The 16903-nt window shown below is 42.2% G+C and overlaps 1 protein-coding gene across 19 annotated transcripts in view; it reads right to left on the reverse strand.

Moving 5' to 3' along the window:
• Nucleotides 1-16903, reverse strand: part of SIPA1L1 (signal induced proliferation associated 1 like 1) — a 500730-nt gene that overhangs the window by 75644 nt on the left and 408183 nt on the right. For all 19 annotated transcript variants that reach the window (XM_069540429.1, XM_069540435.1, XM_069540434.1 and 16 more), the window contains 2 exons: nucleotides 7276-7849; nucleotides 6406-6680 (listed from right to left, as the gene is read on the reverse strand). In XM_069540429.1, coding sequence (XP_069396530.1) covers nucleotides 6406-6680; nucleotides 7276-7849 — 849 coding nt within the window. The remainder of the gene's footprint in view (nucleotides 1-6405; nucleotides 6681-7275; nucleotides 7850-16903) is intronic.

Here is a 16903-nt window from a genome sequence, read left to right on the forward strand (position 1 = left end):
CTTTTCAAAAATTTCTCCCTTGGCCACGTTTTCCATTTACCTCCCCCCATTCCCCATTTCCCCACCACACATACACAGAGATTCCCTCACTATATTTTAATTCTGTACCTCCATAGGCTGATTCAGGCCCATATTGCATCAGGGTAGAGAATAAGTAAATAATTAAAATAGAAACAATCATAATGTAATATCAAATAGACAATATCAGCTTTGGGGCCTTAGTTTCTTTGTAAAATGAAAGACTTGTAATTGATAATTACTAAACTTTCTTCTAGTTCAAGCACTCTTTGAAAGAGTCTTTCAAGCTGCATAATGTTTAATACTAAAACTGGTTAAAAGATCCCATTAGCCAAAGATTTTGTCTCTCTATATTTCATCCCCACCACCCTTAGCATACTATTAGAGACCTTCTGCATATTCCATAATCACAGAATGAAGTACGATAAGGCCAAAGCAGGGAGAGAAGATTCATTTACAGAGAATGAAAAGCAAAGATTCCATAGCGCTGAACCTTTGCCACCCCGCCGCTTCTGACTGCCTTCTACGGGGGGGCGGGGGGGGCGGTGCGGGACACCACTAGGTTCTGCTCCCTTACTTATCCCTATGAGAATGAGGCATGGAACCCAGAAGTGGGCAGTACACTGAAGGACAAAGATAAAAGCTGGCTGTTAATGACATGCATGAAAGTTCATAAAAGGATTTATATTGTATTACTCCAAGTAAAATCTGGTGTTGAACAATAAAAACTTGGGCACCTAGAGCTCACGATGGGCCAGCACTAATCCGGCTGCCCTACACCAACTCTCTGAAGTACGAGTATCATTATCCCCGTTTATCAGATGGGGAAATAGAGGCCTAGAGAAATTAATTTGCAAAGACTACACAGTCAAGAAGAAGTGGCAGAGCCAGGATTTGAACCCACAGAATAAGTCTACTTGTAGATTAGTCTTATTTTAGTCACTAACTAAAGGACATTTCTACTCCAGGTTCCCAAACTTCATCTTATACTGACTATTGCATTTCATTCGGGCATGGGCTATGACAAAATGTCAACAATTCTTAAAGAGCTATGGTCAAAAGGAATTACAATTTCGGTCCTAAAAGTGACACATGGTGACAAGCTGAAACCATAAGTTAATTGAAAAGTCACTCCATCTTCTTTCCCTTTTTCAGTCTTTTCATTCTAACTTTTTCCTCTAATTTCTTATTACCCACTACTCTCTCCTTTATTCCTAAGACACTAAGAAATACAGATAGAAAAATCAGCCGAGCGGTATATTGAACAGAACATCACAACACCTGGACTCCTGAATCAGAAAAGTTGGATGTCTGGGGACAGCTGTGTCCCTAATCATTCATGTGACTTTGGCTTGGGAAAAAAAAACGTAACCTCTTTGAACCAAAGTTCCTCATCTAAAAAATATGAGAGACTTGAACCAAATGATTTCTCACAGCCCTTCCAGCTCTAAAGCAGGATGCTTTTGCAGTTTGAAATAATTGTTTTTTAAAATGAAGAAAAAACTCTGCAACCCATTCTTACTTAAAAGGTGATCTGGTCCTTTTAGGTAATGTGTTTTTAGCGCTTCCTCTTGAATGGCCCTTGATTGCTTTCTTTAGGGAACTACATTCAATATAAGGGAAAAGGATATGAAAAAGAATATATACACATATATGTAAATACATAACTGGATCACTGTGCCGTACACCTGAAATTAACACAACAATGTAAATCAACTATACTTCAATTAAAGAAACAAACCCATAGGCTGGTGGCCCTCAACAGAATGATGGCCTACCACTCCCATGCGATACCATTCAGAGCATCACAACTGAATCTGCTATCTGGGTACTTGTAATTTTGCCTAGAGAATGACTGCTCAAGAGTCAGAGGTCACAGACACCAAGACATACAGCTGGTCATACACTCTGATTGGCGATGGAGGGGGTGGGGGTCCCTCCTGCAGTGCAACATCCTATTCTCTGGGGGGAGCCTTCTGATGACGTCTGCAGCCAAATTCCAAACCTGTTTCTGCCAAGACTGCTTCCATCATGCTGTCATCCTAGTTGGCCCTATTCACTCTCTGGGCAGCTACTAAACCTCTCTAACCCTCATTCTCCTCATTGTTTCAATGGAAATGAGGCTGCCATGAAGATTGTTTTTAAAGCCCAGTACACAGTAGGGTCTCAGGAATTTTGCTTTTCTTTCCCGGTCCTCTCTTCTCTTTAAAACAGTTGCCTCTGGAAACAATTCATAGAGGGTCTGCTTATGTCCTGCAAATAGGGAAAAGAGCTTGATTTAACAGGTGTTACTAAAGCCCCATTTGTTGCTGTTAAACTGGCTTTTTCACTTACAAGCAGCTCATGCAACTCAATATCAAAAAAACAAACAACCCAACCCAAAAATGGGCAGAAGACCTAAACAGACATTTCTCCAAAGAAGATATACAGATGCCCAAGAGGCACATGAAAGAATGCTCAACATCACTAATCATTAGAGAAATGCAAATCAAAACTACAGTGAGGTATCACCTCACACCAGTCAGAATGGCCATCATCAAAAAATCTACAAACAATAAATGCTGGAGAGGGTGTGGAGAAAAGGGAACCCTCTTGCACTGTTGGTGGGAATGTAAATGGATACAGCCACTAAGGAGAACAGTATGGAGGTTCCTTAAAAACCTAAAAATAGAACTACCATATGACTCAGAAATCCCACTACTGGGCACATACCCTGAGAAAACCATAATTCAAAGAGTCATGTACCACAATGTTCATTGCAGCTCTATTTACAATAGCCAGGACATGGAACCAACCTAAATGTCCCTGAACAGATGAATGGATAAAGAAGATGTGGCACATATATACAATGGAATATTACTCAGCCATAAAAAGAAACGAAATTGAGTTATTCGTAGTGAGGTGGATGGATCCAGAGTTTGTCATAAAGAGTGAAGTAAGTCAGAAAGAGAAAAACAAAAAACTGTACGCTAACACTTATATATGGAATCTAAAAAAAAAAAAAAATGGCTATGAAGAACCTAGGGGCAGGACAGAATGGACTTGAGGACACGGGACGGGGGAAGGGTAAGCTGGGACGAAGTGAGAGAGTGGCATGGACATATATACACCACCAAATGTAAAACAGACAGCTAGTGGGAAGCAGCCGCATAGCACAGGGAGATCAGCTCGGTGCTTTGTGACCACCTAGAGGGGCTGGATAGGGAGGGTGGGAGGGAGGGGGATGCAAGAGGGAAGAGATATGGGGACATATATATATGTATAACTGATTCACTTTGTTATAAAGCAGAAACTAACACACCATTGTAAAGCAATTATACGCCAATAAAGATGTGAAGAAAACAAAACAAAAACAAAACAAAAACCACCTGCCTTTTCAAAACTAGTGACTCTTGCATATGAACATACGTGGGTGTTCGTGACTACATTTGATCCCCATGCCGGTGTCTGTGTCCTGGGACCCTCGGATCCCAGTGACCCTGAGAAGCACGCTGCTGGGGACGGAGGGCAGCGTATTTCCAGGAGGCCTGCTCTTCCTGGCGGCAGCACCAGCTGACAGACAGGAGAGTGACTAGTCAAAGAGCAGAGTAATTAGCTGCAAGGACAACAGCCGTGGGAGTGTGAAGTGCGGAGGAGAGGAAAAAAGTGACAGAAGAGCATTGTCTTATTTTGTTGAAAATTGTACCAAGGTGTTAATGCTTCAACTATTCCTTTCAAGTTGTTTCTGAAGGAGGGAAGGGGAGAGCAGGCTTCTAGTCCTCCAGAGGTATCAAGGGCATCATTTCAGACCCACCTAGAAGGTATGACGGTGGCTTTTCGGGTGGAAACTCTAGGGCAAGGGGCAGAGTGTGTCTCCGAGGCCTGAGGGGCTGTGCGGTGCGCTGCTCCTTCAGCCCAGCCCCCCATCCCACGCTCTAATGGGGGCAGGTTCCTAACACTCTTCTGTCCCGTCACTGCCAGCTCCCTGGCTATGAGAGGATGACAATGATGCCCCAGAATTGGTGCTGGGAGATGAAGACAAATACAGCAAATACTACAAATCAAGGTTCTTTTCCCCAACAGAAAGCCAGTTTACCATCATATCTCTGCTTATGCTGGTACATAGGAAAGGATTTGGGTCCCGAGCATACAAAGTTAAGAGTCTGGATTCTGTTTTTGTTGGGTTTTTTTTTGCGGTACGCGGGCCTCTCACTGCTGTGGCCTCTTCCGTTGCGGAGCACAGGCTCCGGACGCGCAGGCTCAGCGGCCATGGCTCACGGGCCCAGCCGCTCCTTGGCATGTGGGATCCTCCCGGACCGGGGCACGAGCCTGCGTCCCCTGCACTGGCAGGCGGACTCTCAACCACTGAGCCACCAGGGAAGCCCCAAGAGTTTGGATTCTGAAGTTAGACCTGAATTTGCCAGATGAGGCTGGGGAGTTACTAACCTGAGTGTTGGTGTCCTTTAATTAGGAGTAATATTAATACTACTACTTCATAGGGTCGTTATAAGGATTGGATGTGCTAATCCATATAAAAGTGCTTTTCCTAGGGTCTGGCACATTAAAGTAATACTCAGCAAATATTAGTTGTTTTTACCAACACACCACAGAAGACGTACCTAGCCTAGTATTTTGCTGTAGACAAATCACTTCCTGTCACGGACCTGTCATCTATCCAGGGCCAGGCCTTTGGACCCATCTTTCTCGTAACTACTATTCACAATTCAATGTCAGTAATGTTGCCCATTCCATCCTCTCTCCTCACACACTCACACACACCTATTTCCCTCTCCCCCATACGAACTGAAGAGCTTAGAAACACGGGGAAAGACCCCTGAGCAGACAAGATGGTGTCGCAAGATCTACAGGCTTCCTCTCGAGTAGATTCGTCCTTAGACCAGTGTCTCTAACTCTGTACTGTCTAAGGTTGACAAGTTACACAGCTTGGTTATCTTCTCCAGTTTATAGATGCCTGTTTAGACATATAAACTACAAAGCAGACAATTTGTAGGAAAGACCTCGGGATGGAAAACAGACGAGAGGAAGAGGAGGAGAATCACAGAGCACTTGGAGAGCGTTGTAAGGACCCAGCTGCCTTTCTGATCACCCTCGAGTCATTCTTGAATTGTGGTTCAGCAAAATACTTAACATTAATACGATGCGGTTGAGGAAACGAAGGCAGCACTTTCAGAATATACCCTCCCTGCCCTCAAGACGGCTAAAACAAAAAGTTCTGGATATAAATTCTGGTTTCCAGGGAAATCCAGTCATCCGAATGGGAGCATTTCTTAAAACTATCAGGCAAAGGGATTTTCACCACATTCTGACATCAGCACATAATCTCTGGGCCATCTAGGAGGTAAGCAGTATTAAATACCATCCCAAGCACAGTCTGGTCTATAACACTTGGTTTCAGGAACTGAAGTACATTGATACTGTCATTGCGCTTACTTTTTAAAGGGCACAAATAACCCCTCGTAACTGTTTACATATTCTGCCATCTGATGTTCATGAATCTATGAGAGCTCAGGTGTAGGACAGGTCATGTTTTGGGGGAAAAAATAGCATAAAGAATATTGTCTTGGCTTTAGAAAGCCTAAGAATTAATTGCCGAAGCTTAACAGAAACTCTTAGAAAATAATGGGTTCAAAGCAAATTAACAGCTTGAAAAAAAAAACCCCAGCAAAAACAGCAATGTGCATGCCCAAAGGAGAAAAGAAACAGTTGATTAAATTTGCTCCATCAGGAAACCTCCCCAGAGACAGAGAAATTAAATTTTCAACAGTGCTGCTGGCTTGGCAGGAGCTGGGAGGGGCGGGGAGCTCCTGGGCTTCCCTTTGGGAAAGTCGGGGAACCAAACTGCCCAAGCATCACAAGCAGGACCAGCTCATTTGAAGCCAATTTCTGACACGTGCAGATGCAGTTAAGGAAAAGCTTGGTAAGTCACATTCAGCCCTCCAGGCTGAGAGAGCAGGGGTCAAAAACAGCACTTTGAGTTTTGGACAGCAATTGGCTACAAATGGGAGATTTGGGGGAATAAGAGTGTCATGGAACATAAAAGAAAAAAGTCTAACAGTTTGTCACGCTGCGTCTCTTTTTAACATTAAGTGTTCACTGTTTCTCAGCTACTGGTGCAAGATGTTTAAAATGGATGTTACCAGACATCTCTATCTGTAATGGTGACTTTATATACTCAGAGATGTAAATCCTGTGAATGGTCCAAGTTAGTGATTCTTTCCAGTTGCTGCTGCCACATGCTGAAAGGGAGCTCTGTCCTGAGTCAGACTTTCCATGGAGGGAACTTTCAGCATCGCATTGTAACCTAGCGCTCTTCATAACCTCCTACACTCTGACCCAGTTGGGGATGTTCTCCACGGTACACAAATGGCCCTGGACTCTCAGACCTACCTCCGTGGGGTGCAGTCATCATGTGGGGGGATAATGACAACTTTCACCGTGACAGATGTTCTCAGGAGATCGATCATCTGCTCGTGGCTCAGAGTGGCCACCGCCACCTTGCAGATCTCCACCAGCCGGCTGCCCTGCCTCAGCCCTGCCTGCCAGGCATAGCCGTAGGGCTCCACATCCGCCACGATGCCCTCGTAGTTGACGTGGAAGCCGAGCTGTCCCAGCCCATTCCTTCGCAGAGTCATCTCCACCGATTCACAGCCTTTTGACACGAACTGGACAAAGAAACAAAAGATACACAGGTTAATGAATGCAGCAGGGTCTTCAGTGGTACGCATGGCAAGCAGGGTTATTTCTGAATACCCTAATGCCGGCTGAAGAGCAGCCTGGTTATTCTGCCTTCACTAATCTCCATTCATTAGGCCGAAAAGAACACACTTGTCTCAACAGCTTCTCGGAGACCTACAGGGAGCTGGCAGCAAAGAAAAACGGTATTCTGCTACTCATTTTGCCCTTAAGACAGACATTCAAAGCAGCAGATACCCGATCCAACAATTCTTTTCACCAACTAAAGCAGATTGGTTGGGCTACATCATCAGTCACAAGGCAATGGGATCAGGTCACACGCAAATGAGTTTCCAACAAAAAATGCACAGTCAGTGTGTCTTCCCCCCTTTGTTCTACTACTTTTCCTTCTGAAAAAAATGATGGGAAGCAAGTGTGACATAAACTCTGTGTTCCTTCGCATTGTTAAGGGAGTTTTCAGAGGAGCTAATAAAACAGAACAAGCTTCTGTAACTTAGCTCTAGCCTGTACTGAAAGCTTTATGAAAGGGACATGCATGTAGGTAAGTGGAAGGAAAACACTGACCTGAAGCCTTTTGACAATCTCTTTGATGTCCTCACTGTTAATGAAACTCTCCACTGACACACATTCACCTCGCTCGTAGAAGATTTTGAGGCTGGTGTCGGTTGAGGTCCACCCTATCACATCTCTGCAGGAACAGTTGAAAACCACGCTCTTTGTTTCCTGTTCGATGAGGACGATGAACTCATTGGAGACCCCGAGGAGGCAGTCTATCTCCATAGCCTTGTTGTAGTCTTTGGCCCGGACAGCCCACACGATGGCCCCCATGCTACTGAGCTCAGCTCCCGGGTACGGCTTAGACTTTTCTTTCTTCTTGGAGGCCAGAGAGATGAACGGAAACTTGCCGGACGGGTCAATAGGGGTGTTGGTGACGTTCTTCTCTGCCAGGTCTTTCAGGTATTCTTGACGTGTCCGGGTTGCCATGGCCCGGAACTTCTCTGACTTATGAGCAGCGTTTTCTGCATTAATCACTTTGGCCAAAAGGAAGTCCCTGAACACATTTGACTTAGGGAAAGTGACCCCTTTGGGGATGGGAGGTCCAAAGGAAGGCACATCTCTGGACCTGGTGACGGCCACACTAAGAGACAAAGCAAAGATCAATGAGAAAGAGGCTTGTCAATACTTCTCAGACTCACAGCATGAGAATAAAATACACTTTCTCAAAGACAAAGACGCCCTTCAGAAGGAAAATAACTGTCATCGTCCCACAAGAAGCAACACACACTTCTGCTTAACATGTGCGTACTTTGCATTCACTCATATTTAGGATTTATAGAACAAAATTTTTTCTGGGTCAAAATACCCAAAAAGCTTAAACTAAAAATTTAAATCAACCATAACTCCATGAAAAAAAAGATTTATTGTAATATTCTTCATAGTAGATAACATTTTAAATCCCTAGTGATTATTTCCAAAGGGGGGAGGGGGTTGGCTACTATAACCATATAACCTTTCAGAACAAGCACAGATTATGTAAGAACATAAATGTTATCCCCATTTTAGATATGATGCCCACAGCAGTCAGCTTATGATGAAAATATCCACAGATGCATGACATAAGAGAAATGGATTAAATTTAAAAGAAATTAAACAAATATTATTTGTTGTCCTGTGTGTCAGGCCTTAAGCAACCAGATCAAAGAGCATAATTTTAAAACAAAAATTGAAATCTGAGTAACAGAAAGAGATTATGATTTTTTTTGGTAAGAGCAACAGTGCTTTAAAATCATATTTTTAAACTTTGGTCCCAATTCTCTACTTTTGGTATGGGAGTCTGACTATCTGTGAGACTATGCTCCTTTTCCCATTCCTTTAAGCAAGACTGATTTAAGAAAGCCTGTTCCACATGGACACACATACACTACCAAACGTAAAACAGATAGCCAGTGGGAAGCAGCCGCATAGCACAGGGAGATCAGCTCGGTGCTTTGTGACCACTTAGGGGGTGGGATAGGGAGGGTGGGAGGGAGGGAGATGCAAGAGGGAAGAGATACGGGGACATATGTATAACTGATCCACTTTGTTATAAAGCAGAAACTAACACACCATTGTAAAGCAATTATACTCCAATAAAGATGTTAAAACAGAAAAAACAAAACAGAAAGCCTGTTCCAGTCATTTCCTCTGCATCTACACTGCTAAAATTGGGACTAAGAAAAGGATCATACAAGCATCTGTAAGAACCTATTATTTTTAATCTCAAAAGGAGAAAGACTAAGTTTTTCCTAAAACAATAATAACAACAACAACAGAAATTAAATGGAGATAGGTTGTATGTTTTATATCATATTTCAAGATCTCCTTCCAGGACCTCAGCAAAGTTTGAGAGGGCTGCAAATGAAGATTCTAACAGATCAAACATCCCCTTTTCAAATTATCTAATTATTTAAAAGTGAGCCAATTATGCAACTGTATTAAGTATTAGCAGAGCAACACAAAATGTGTTTCTCCAGAACTCCCAGAATGGAAAGGACATAATCAGAGAGCGTGCATCTTTCAAATGAAACTGAAGAGCTCTGCTGCACTATTTTTTCTTTATTTCAAGGGTTTGCTTGAAGATACTCAGCTTTGCTTTTCAGAAAATGATTGTTGCTTGTGAAAATAGGATAAATAAATAAAAATCAGCAACCTCAGAAGACAAACTATATATTTTGTTAGAAAATGCCACGAGACGGCCTATTTCTGAAAATGTCTTTTCAGAAATTCATTAAAAAAAAAAAAAAAGAAGACTACGTAGTTCACTTCACGACAAAGAAAGGTGGCAAGCAACATCCCATTTTCTAACTGGAGATGAGAATTCACAGAAACCTCCACATGCGTGTTAGCCTAATTACATCGGTATTAGAAAGGCAATTTTTCTTGTCTAATGTGAACTGTCTGGCTTGAATGCTGACAGCTATATAATTTTAATTTGATTATGTTATTTTTTTTCAAGTCAAGCAGATGACGCTAATATCCAGATTTGCTAGCTTTTCTAAGAGGAATCCCGTAAGGATCCAGAAATATTTAATATCTTTCATTTTTAAATTGGCAATTTCTTCTCTTGCTAATTTCACATCATTATTCTTTCTCAAGAAACAGCTGTGATTTTATTTTAAATAAGGAGAAGAAAATGCTTAGCAGAAGGTGTCGATATGAGGACCATCCATCCACTTGCCCCTTAAATTCACTGGTTATCTATAGACCTATTTATTAACTAATAGGACTTTAGACAAACATATACTGAAAGCCCACCAATAATTAGAAGCCTCTAGAATGAACTATGAGGGAAAAGACTGAACCCTTAACATATAATTATCAGTGATTCATCATGGTAGGGAGGTAAATGATAAAGACACTATAATCAGTTTTGCATCATTAGAAATAGAATCCTCACAGAAGAAGATGAGGAAGATGATACCCTAGAATGTCCTTTTCAAATAAAGGGTTTTGTTTTGGGCAAATTTAACTTTCAAGGTTTTCTACAAGGTTAAAAGCTCATTAATTTAGATGCCACCAATTCTGAACTCTTAATAAGGCCTGTTTTAAATTGAGAGAATATTTTTGCCTTCCTAAGAAGCCTTTCTAGAATTTCAGTGTGCTATATATAGATACTTGAGGTGTATTAATTATAAATGGTTTTTGCTTTTTTTTTTTTTTTTTGAGGTGCGCGGGCCTCTCACTGTTGTGGTCTCTCCTGTTGCGGAGCACAGGCTCCGGATGCGCAGGCTCAGCAGCCATGGCTCACGGGCCCAGCCGCTCCGTGGCATGTGGGATCCTCCCAGACCAGGGCACGAACCCGTGTCCCCTGCATCGGCAGGCGGACTCTCAACCACTGCGCCACCAGGGAAGCCCGGTTTTTGCTATTTTTAAAAGCAGATTCCAAAGGGCTTCTTGTCTACACTTATGTTCGCCTAGTATGCAATATTGTATCTCCTTAGAAATAACACATTCTTTAAAATTACAGCCATGCCTTATTTGCTCAGCATTGTCAAGGCCTAGTATGTTCTACTCAAGAGGGTTATCTAGATGACAGAACAGACAGAAGATCAGAGCACTGGGGGGTGGGGGACTTAGAGAAGTCAGGGTTCCTCAAACTCTGCCAATACAATCTTGAGTTTCATCTTAACACTCATCTTGATTTTGCATTCCACTGAAGAGTATCTGTATTCATTTTAACACAAAAATCTGTTCTGTTCCCCAAATCTCGGAGTACAACTGAGGAAGCAGGAAGGTGTTCTGTTTCACTCTCATTTGACACATCCCTGAACCTCCTTTTGAACAGCTGGTAGACATTCTTCACTGCTCCAGGAAACAGATTCAGAGAAGTAAAATGATTTGCCCAGAGCTTGTTAGAGAAAGCCAGGACTGGAATCTGAGCTTCTGGATGGCCAGCAGTGTGACAAGACCACACATTCCCTGAGTGTGGAATCTTCCACTCCTGAAGTGCTTGCAAAAGGGACCATCCACAAGAGTCACATGGCCAAAGAGACCACCATTATAGGCTGTTTCTAATGAGCCTGGGCGTTTGTTGGCATCAAAGACCTTGGATGAAGTAGCAAGGTGATACATGGGAATGTTCCAGAGACATCTGAACAGAGGTCTCAATGGAAAAGAGTGAGAAGAATAAGACACTTGAACTTCTGAAGCACCATGGAAACAGCAATCAACAATGAAGTCTAAAAGGAAGGGGACTTAGCATCCAAACAGTAGAGGGAAGTTTCCCCTTGAAGCTTAGATCAGACGGCCAGCTTGGGGAGCTTTCCAAGAAAGCAGACCTTGGCAAAGGACAGGAGAGATGAGTGGCAGAACAAATGTGTGCTCACTGTTCCCTCTTGGGGCCTCTCCGCTTCTAACAGTCTTCAATCACCAGCATTCACTGGGCACCGACTATACGCCAGGGCCAAGGATGAGACGTCACAGGCGCAGCCCTGCAGAAGCTCAAAGACTGGTGGGGCTACCGCTCGTGGTGTGAGTGCTCTCCTAGGGAGGTGTAGCGCGCTACTGGAAACACTTCGGAACGGCCGGCACTTTATCCAGTCCTGGGAGGTCAGGGGAGCACTCCCAGAGAAAAGAAGAGCAGGTGTTCATTGGATGAAAGTGGCAGGGGTGCGTGAGAAGAGGCATTCTTGCCCAGAGAGCGGCATGTGCAGAGAGGAGGGGCTGTAAGTAGCTCTATGCTGGGGGGAGGACTGGGAGAGGTGCCAGTGGACGCCGAGGGACAAGAGAGGCCAGACCTGAAGGGCTCCATGAAGGAGGCTATGCTGGGGAGTCTCAAAGTTGCCCCAAATGGGGCTTCCCTGGTGGTGCAGTGGTTGAGAGTCCACCTGCCAATGCAGGGGACACGGGTTCGTGCCCTGGTCCAGAAAGATCCCACATGCCGCGGAACGGCTGGGCCCGTGAGCCATGGCCACTGAGCCTGCACGTCTGGATTCTGTGCTCCGCAACGGGAGAGGCCACGGCAGTGAGAGGCCTGCGTACCGCAAAAAAAAAAAAAAAAAAAAAAAAAGTTGCCCTAAATGGTTTTAAGCACAAAGAGTGACATATTCAGAGTTTTGTGTTAGAAAAGTGAGCTACATGGGACAATAGGGATGCTGATTAATGATGGCTTGGAATAGACTTTCTGAAAGAAATTTCCACCTTTGTTATTTTTCTTCCTGGTTGAAGCTTGCATATTTATTTATTTTTATTCAAGAGGAGAAAAGAAGAAAAAGGCATGGTCATTTAATGTGCATACACAACACTCCCTGCCTAGACCAGATACTTTACTTATGGGATTTCAGGTAGATGTCAAGCCACCTTCCATTGAACAGAAAGGGAAATTTAAAATCTGATATGTTTAACTGTCTGGTCTGATTCCAGGTGCTTTTTATACTACCTCACACTAACTCCTTTCAACATTTATTACATCTTAACCACTGAATACAGAAATCTTTCTGAGAGGAGTGACATATATATCTACCTTCCCAAACATAGTTACTGACCACAATTTAACATGTTTTTGAAGACAGTCTTTATAAAAACCACTTACTACTCTACTAGTTTTGAAATGAACAATAATTCTTTAATTTCATCATAGAGTGAATCAAAGTTCTATCTTTCAATTGTTTAAGATGTCCTAAGATTTTTAAATAGTCTGTCTGAAATGAATCTAAATAAGGCCCATACATTACAATTAATTAATTTTATCTTAAATTTTTATATTCTGTTAATGCCCCTCCACTTCTCTTACTTCACTTCTCTTTTATTTCTTGCAATTTATTTGTTGAAGAAACTGGGCTATGTGTCACACAGTCCAGAGCCTGAATTTTGCTGAATACAAACATGTTCTTTGGTCTTTTGTATTTCCTGGCCTCTCTAGAGGTTTGATTGGATTCACATTCAATTTTGGGAAGAGAGGATAAGACTAATTCCGAGATGCGGTTGTATTCTTCCATTATGAGACACGCATTTATCTCTTTTTATGATGTTTGCAGCCTTTGATGATCAATGCCTAGATCCATTAATTTATTACCTGTTAAAAAAAAATGGTGACAAAGTTTTTGCACCATGTTTTTACAAAGTGAGGCCCTCGGGGTGAGTGATGGATATTTGGTTGTTTGGTCCCAAACCAAGTGACCCCAGACTGCTATGCTTATTGAATTTGTACCTTTAATGTGAATCGTTTTTCTACATCTCCCTTACTGGTAATCACTTATTGATGCTTTCAGTACATCCTTGCCACTAAAGGCTCATCTTTTTGATTTGTTGCTTCTAATCTGCTCTATCAACTGAAACCAGACGATTAAGCTCTTTGTAATGATACAAGTAAACTAATAGAGACCACAGGGTCCTCTTATCAGGTATGGGCATAATAAGCTTTTGTACACAGACGTAGTGATTCATTTCTGAGTTCTTGGCTAGGTCTACTCTTCAAGGTTAACTGGCCTCTGGCATTAACTTAAACTAGTCAGTTTTTCCTGTATAAACTTTCTAGTTCCGAGGGCGATACAACACACATTATTTCCATATTCACTATAGGGGTTTTTGTCACTTTGTTCCCCCCTTGAATCCCAGAGCCTAGAATGGTGCCTAGTATATTCTGATAAGGACTGTAAAGAACTAGTGAAAAATAAATGAATGACAATAAAGCCTAAATTTGTGTTTCTGTATATAAATTTCCTCGCACGGTGACGGTGAGTAAATTTTCCTAGAACTATTTATACAGTGCTATTGGCTGGCCGAGCATTCCAAGGGCTTCCACTGCCCACTCATCTCTCTGACAGCATAGCCTTCTTACTGTACTGTCCACTTTCCTTCCTGTGTCTACGTGTTCATCTATACCACTTTCCACCCCTGGACTCACAGAATTATTCTCATTTTGCCACTGAATTCCACCATCTGTGCTTCAAAACACACACCGAATCCCATTTTCTCAGTTAAATGTTCTTTATATCTTGAGCCTGTATTGACCCCACAATTCTCTACACAATTAGAGTAAGACATTCCTTTGAGGAAATAACTTTCCACACTTTGGGCACCAAGTAGACGTCAGTAAATAAAAGTGAGTGTTCACAGTGGAGAAAGTGGGAACAAGAGATTTTAAATGATGAAAAGGCTTTGAATTATTCTAACTACACCTCTTAGAGATAAATGAGATTTAAATATAATTTGTACAAATTAAATGCATCTCTAAGCTTTCCCACCAGAGTATCCCTAATGAAAGAAGCCTATAAATTCACATCTCTAATGGTGTGGGGAGGGGCCAATGTATGAGAAAAGCCCACAGGTATGAAAACTCTTTGAAGACCCACATTGTATCTTAAAATTGATACAAATTTTCCATTCTACTTCATAATACATTTATTTTCTCATGAAAATAAACATCCCTTCCCCCAAGCATTAAAGACTACAAGAGAGGTACCCTCGTTATTCTGGGCCTTTAAACATCTCCTGGCATCACCACATACCCCAGGAAACAAACCTACTTGCGTTTAAGAAGGACTGAGAAAAATTCATGTACACAAAGTTTATAATAGGAAAAGATCACTACTTTAGTTCCAAAAATCACAGTGCACTGGGTCTTCAAGTAAGCTTGGCAACTAGGGAAATTCCAGACTAGCCCATGTCTTGTGAGCAGGGGTGTCCAGTGTCCCCCTGCAAAGGTTCCCAGCATCACAAGGTGGGCTTAAGAAGATGGGCTCTCCAGGTAAGAGATTAAAAATAAGAAAGAGAGAGAGCAAAAATCATGAGTTTCAGGCTGGGAAGGAGGGTTTGAAAAGAATAAAACAGATATCACTTACTCATCCAGCCAAGTAATTAAGAAGGTTCAGACACCTTTGCTCCTATCAGTCTATTTAGACTCGCACTGGCCATACTTCAGTGGCTACTGAGTACTGGAAATGCGGCTAGTACGACCAAAGAGTGTTAAATCACATTAAATTTTAAAAACTGACACTCGATTCAGTTCTTCAAACGTCTTTGAAGGAGAGGGAGACATACTTAAAAAGTATGTTTGCAATAAGCTATTATGAATCTACTTCTCCAATTGCAAATTGTATGAAATCTAAATACAGATTATTTCCAATGAAAATTGAGCATCCTGAGATGAGCTGTAAGTCAGAAATGCACTCCAGATTTCAAAGTCTTAGTCCAAAACTACATAAGGTATCTCAGTAATTTTTAAAATTTAAAAATTACGTGTTGAAATAATAATATTCGGATATATCAGGTAAATAAAATATACTATTGGGTCAAAAACATATTGTTAAAATTAGTTTTACCTATTTCTTGTTCCTTTAAAAATATGGCTATTGGAAAATATAAAATTGATATGTGACTTGCATTATATTTCTATTGGACAGCACTTTATTTAGACAAACACCTTTAAAAGAAGAATCTCTTTTTAAAAGAAAGTACACAGCTTTCCACTCCCCAAACTTCCTAGCGACCGCTGCAAAAAGGATTTAGTTTTCTATCTACAAAGTAGTATGAAATCCTTTGCCCGAATCCAGTACATAGAACATTTCAATTGCTTGGGGTATTTTCTAAATGCAAATAGTTATCCACCCCAATTACAGTCAAATGTTCTGCACTAATTCTTTCCTTCTACACCTAAATAAAGCAGCTTTTGGAGACCATATTCTTGAGAAAAAGCTTCAGATCTAGGTTTCCTTTGTTTGAGTTTCCACCCACTGAGTCTAGGAAGCTACAGAACTCCCTGGTCTGGGGTTTTCATATTGGCACCCGAGAAGTTCAGGAATAGCTGGTACGTCAGCAGCAGGGGCAGCAAAGACCCCTACTGCACATGGCATGGAGGAAGACAGCATGGCAGGGCCATTAAGAGACTGGGCTCTAAAATCAGACTTGGTACATTCAAATCTAAACTCCACCCAGTACCAGCCGACCTCGGGTAAGTTACCTTACCCCCAAGTGCTTAAATGTCCTCATCTGAAAACAGGGATTAAAACAGCACCTACCTCAGAGGTTTTAAAAATTAAATGAGGGCTTCCCCGGTGGCACAGTGGTTAAGAATCCGCCTGCCAATGCAGGGGACACGGGTTCGAGCCCTGGTCCAGGAAGATCCCACATGCTGCGGAGCAACTAAGCCTCTGTGCTGTAACTACTGAGCCGGCGCTCTAGAGCCCAAGAGCCACGACTACTGAGCCCGCATGCCACAGCTACTGAAGCCCGCGTGCCTAGAGCCCGTGCTCCGCAACAACAGAAGCCACCGCAATGAGAAGCCCGCGCACCGCAACGAAGAGTAGCCCCCACTTGCCACAACCAGAGAAAGCCCGCGTGCAGCAACAAAGACCCAACGCAGCCAAAAATAAATAAGTAAATAAAATAATTTAAAAAAAAATTAAATGAGGTAACACAAATAAGGTGCCTAGATCAGAGCTGGGCTTCTAATTAGAGCTCATCATACGTAGTTACTGTGGAATGGGCAAGGATGATGGCAGTCAGCAGGAGTCCAATGTAACCTTGACTTGTTTTGTTCCCTGAACTTGCTCGTTCTCCTATATTTAACCTGCATTACACCTAGGGATTAGACAGTTGTAGATCTCACAATAAACCAATTATCAGTCTGCACTGGCCACTTTCTGTGTAGGTGGCTCTGTTAATTCAAAAACAAAAATCCAAAATTAACAAAGCCTTGTCTTCTAAATTTTAG

The sequence above is a fragment of the Delphinus delphis genome, chromosome 2, assembly GCF_949987515.2.
Source record: "Delphinus delphis chromosome 2, mDelDel1.2, whole genome shotgun sequence".
In the NCBI taxonomy this organism is placed as follows: domain Eukaryota; kingdom Metazoa; phylum Chordata; class Mammalia; order Artiodactyla; family Delphinidae; genus Delphinus; species Delphinus delphis.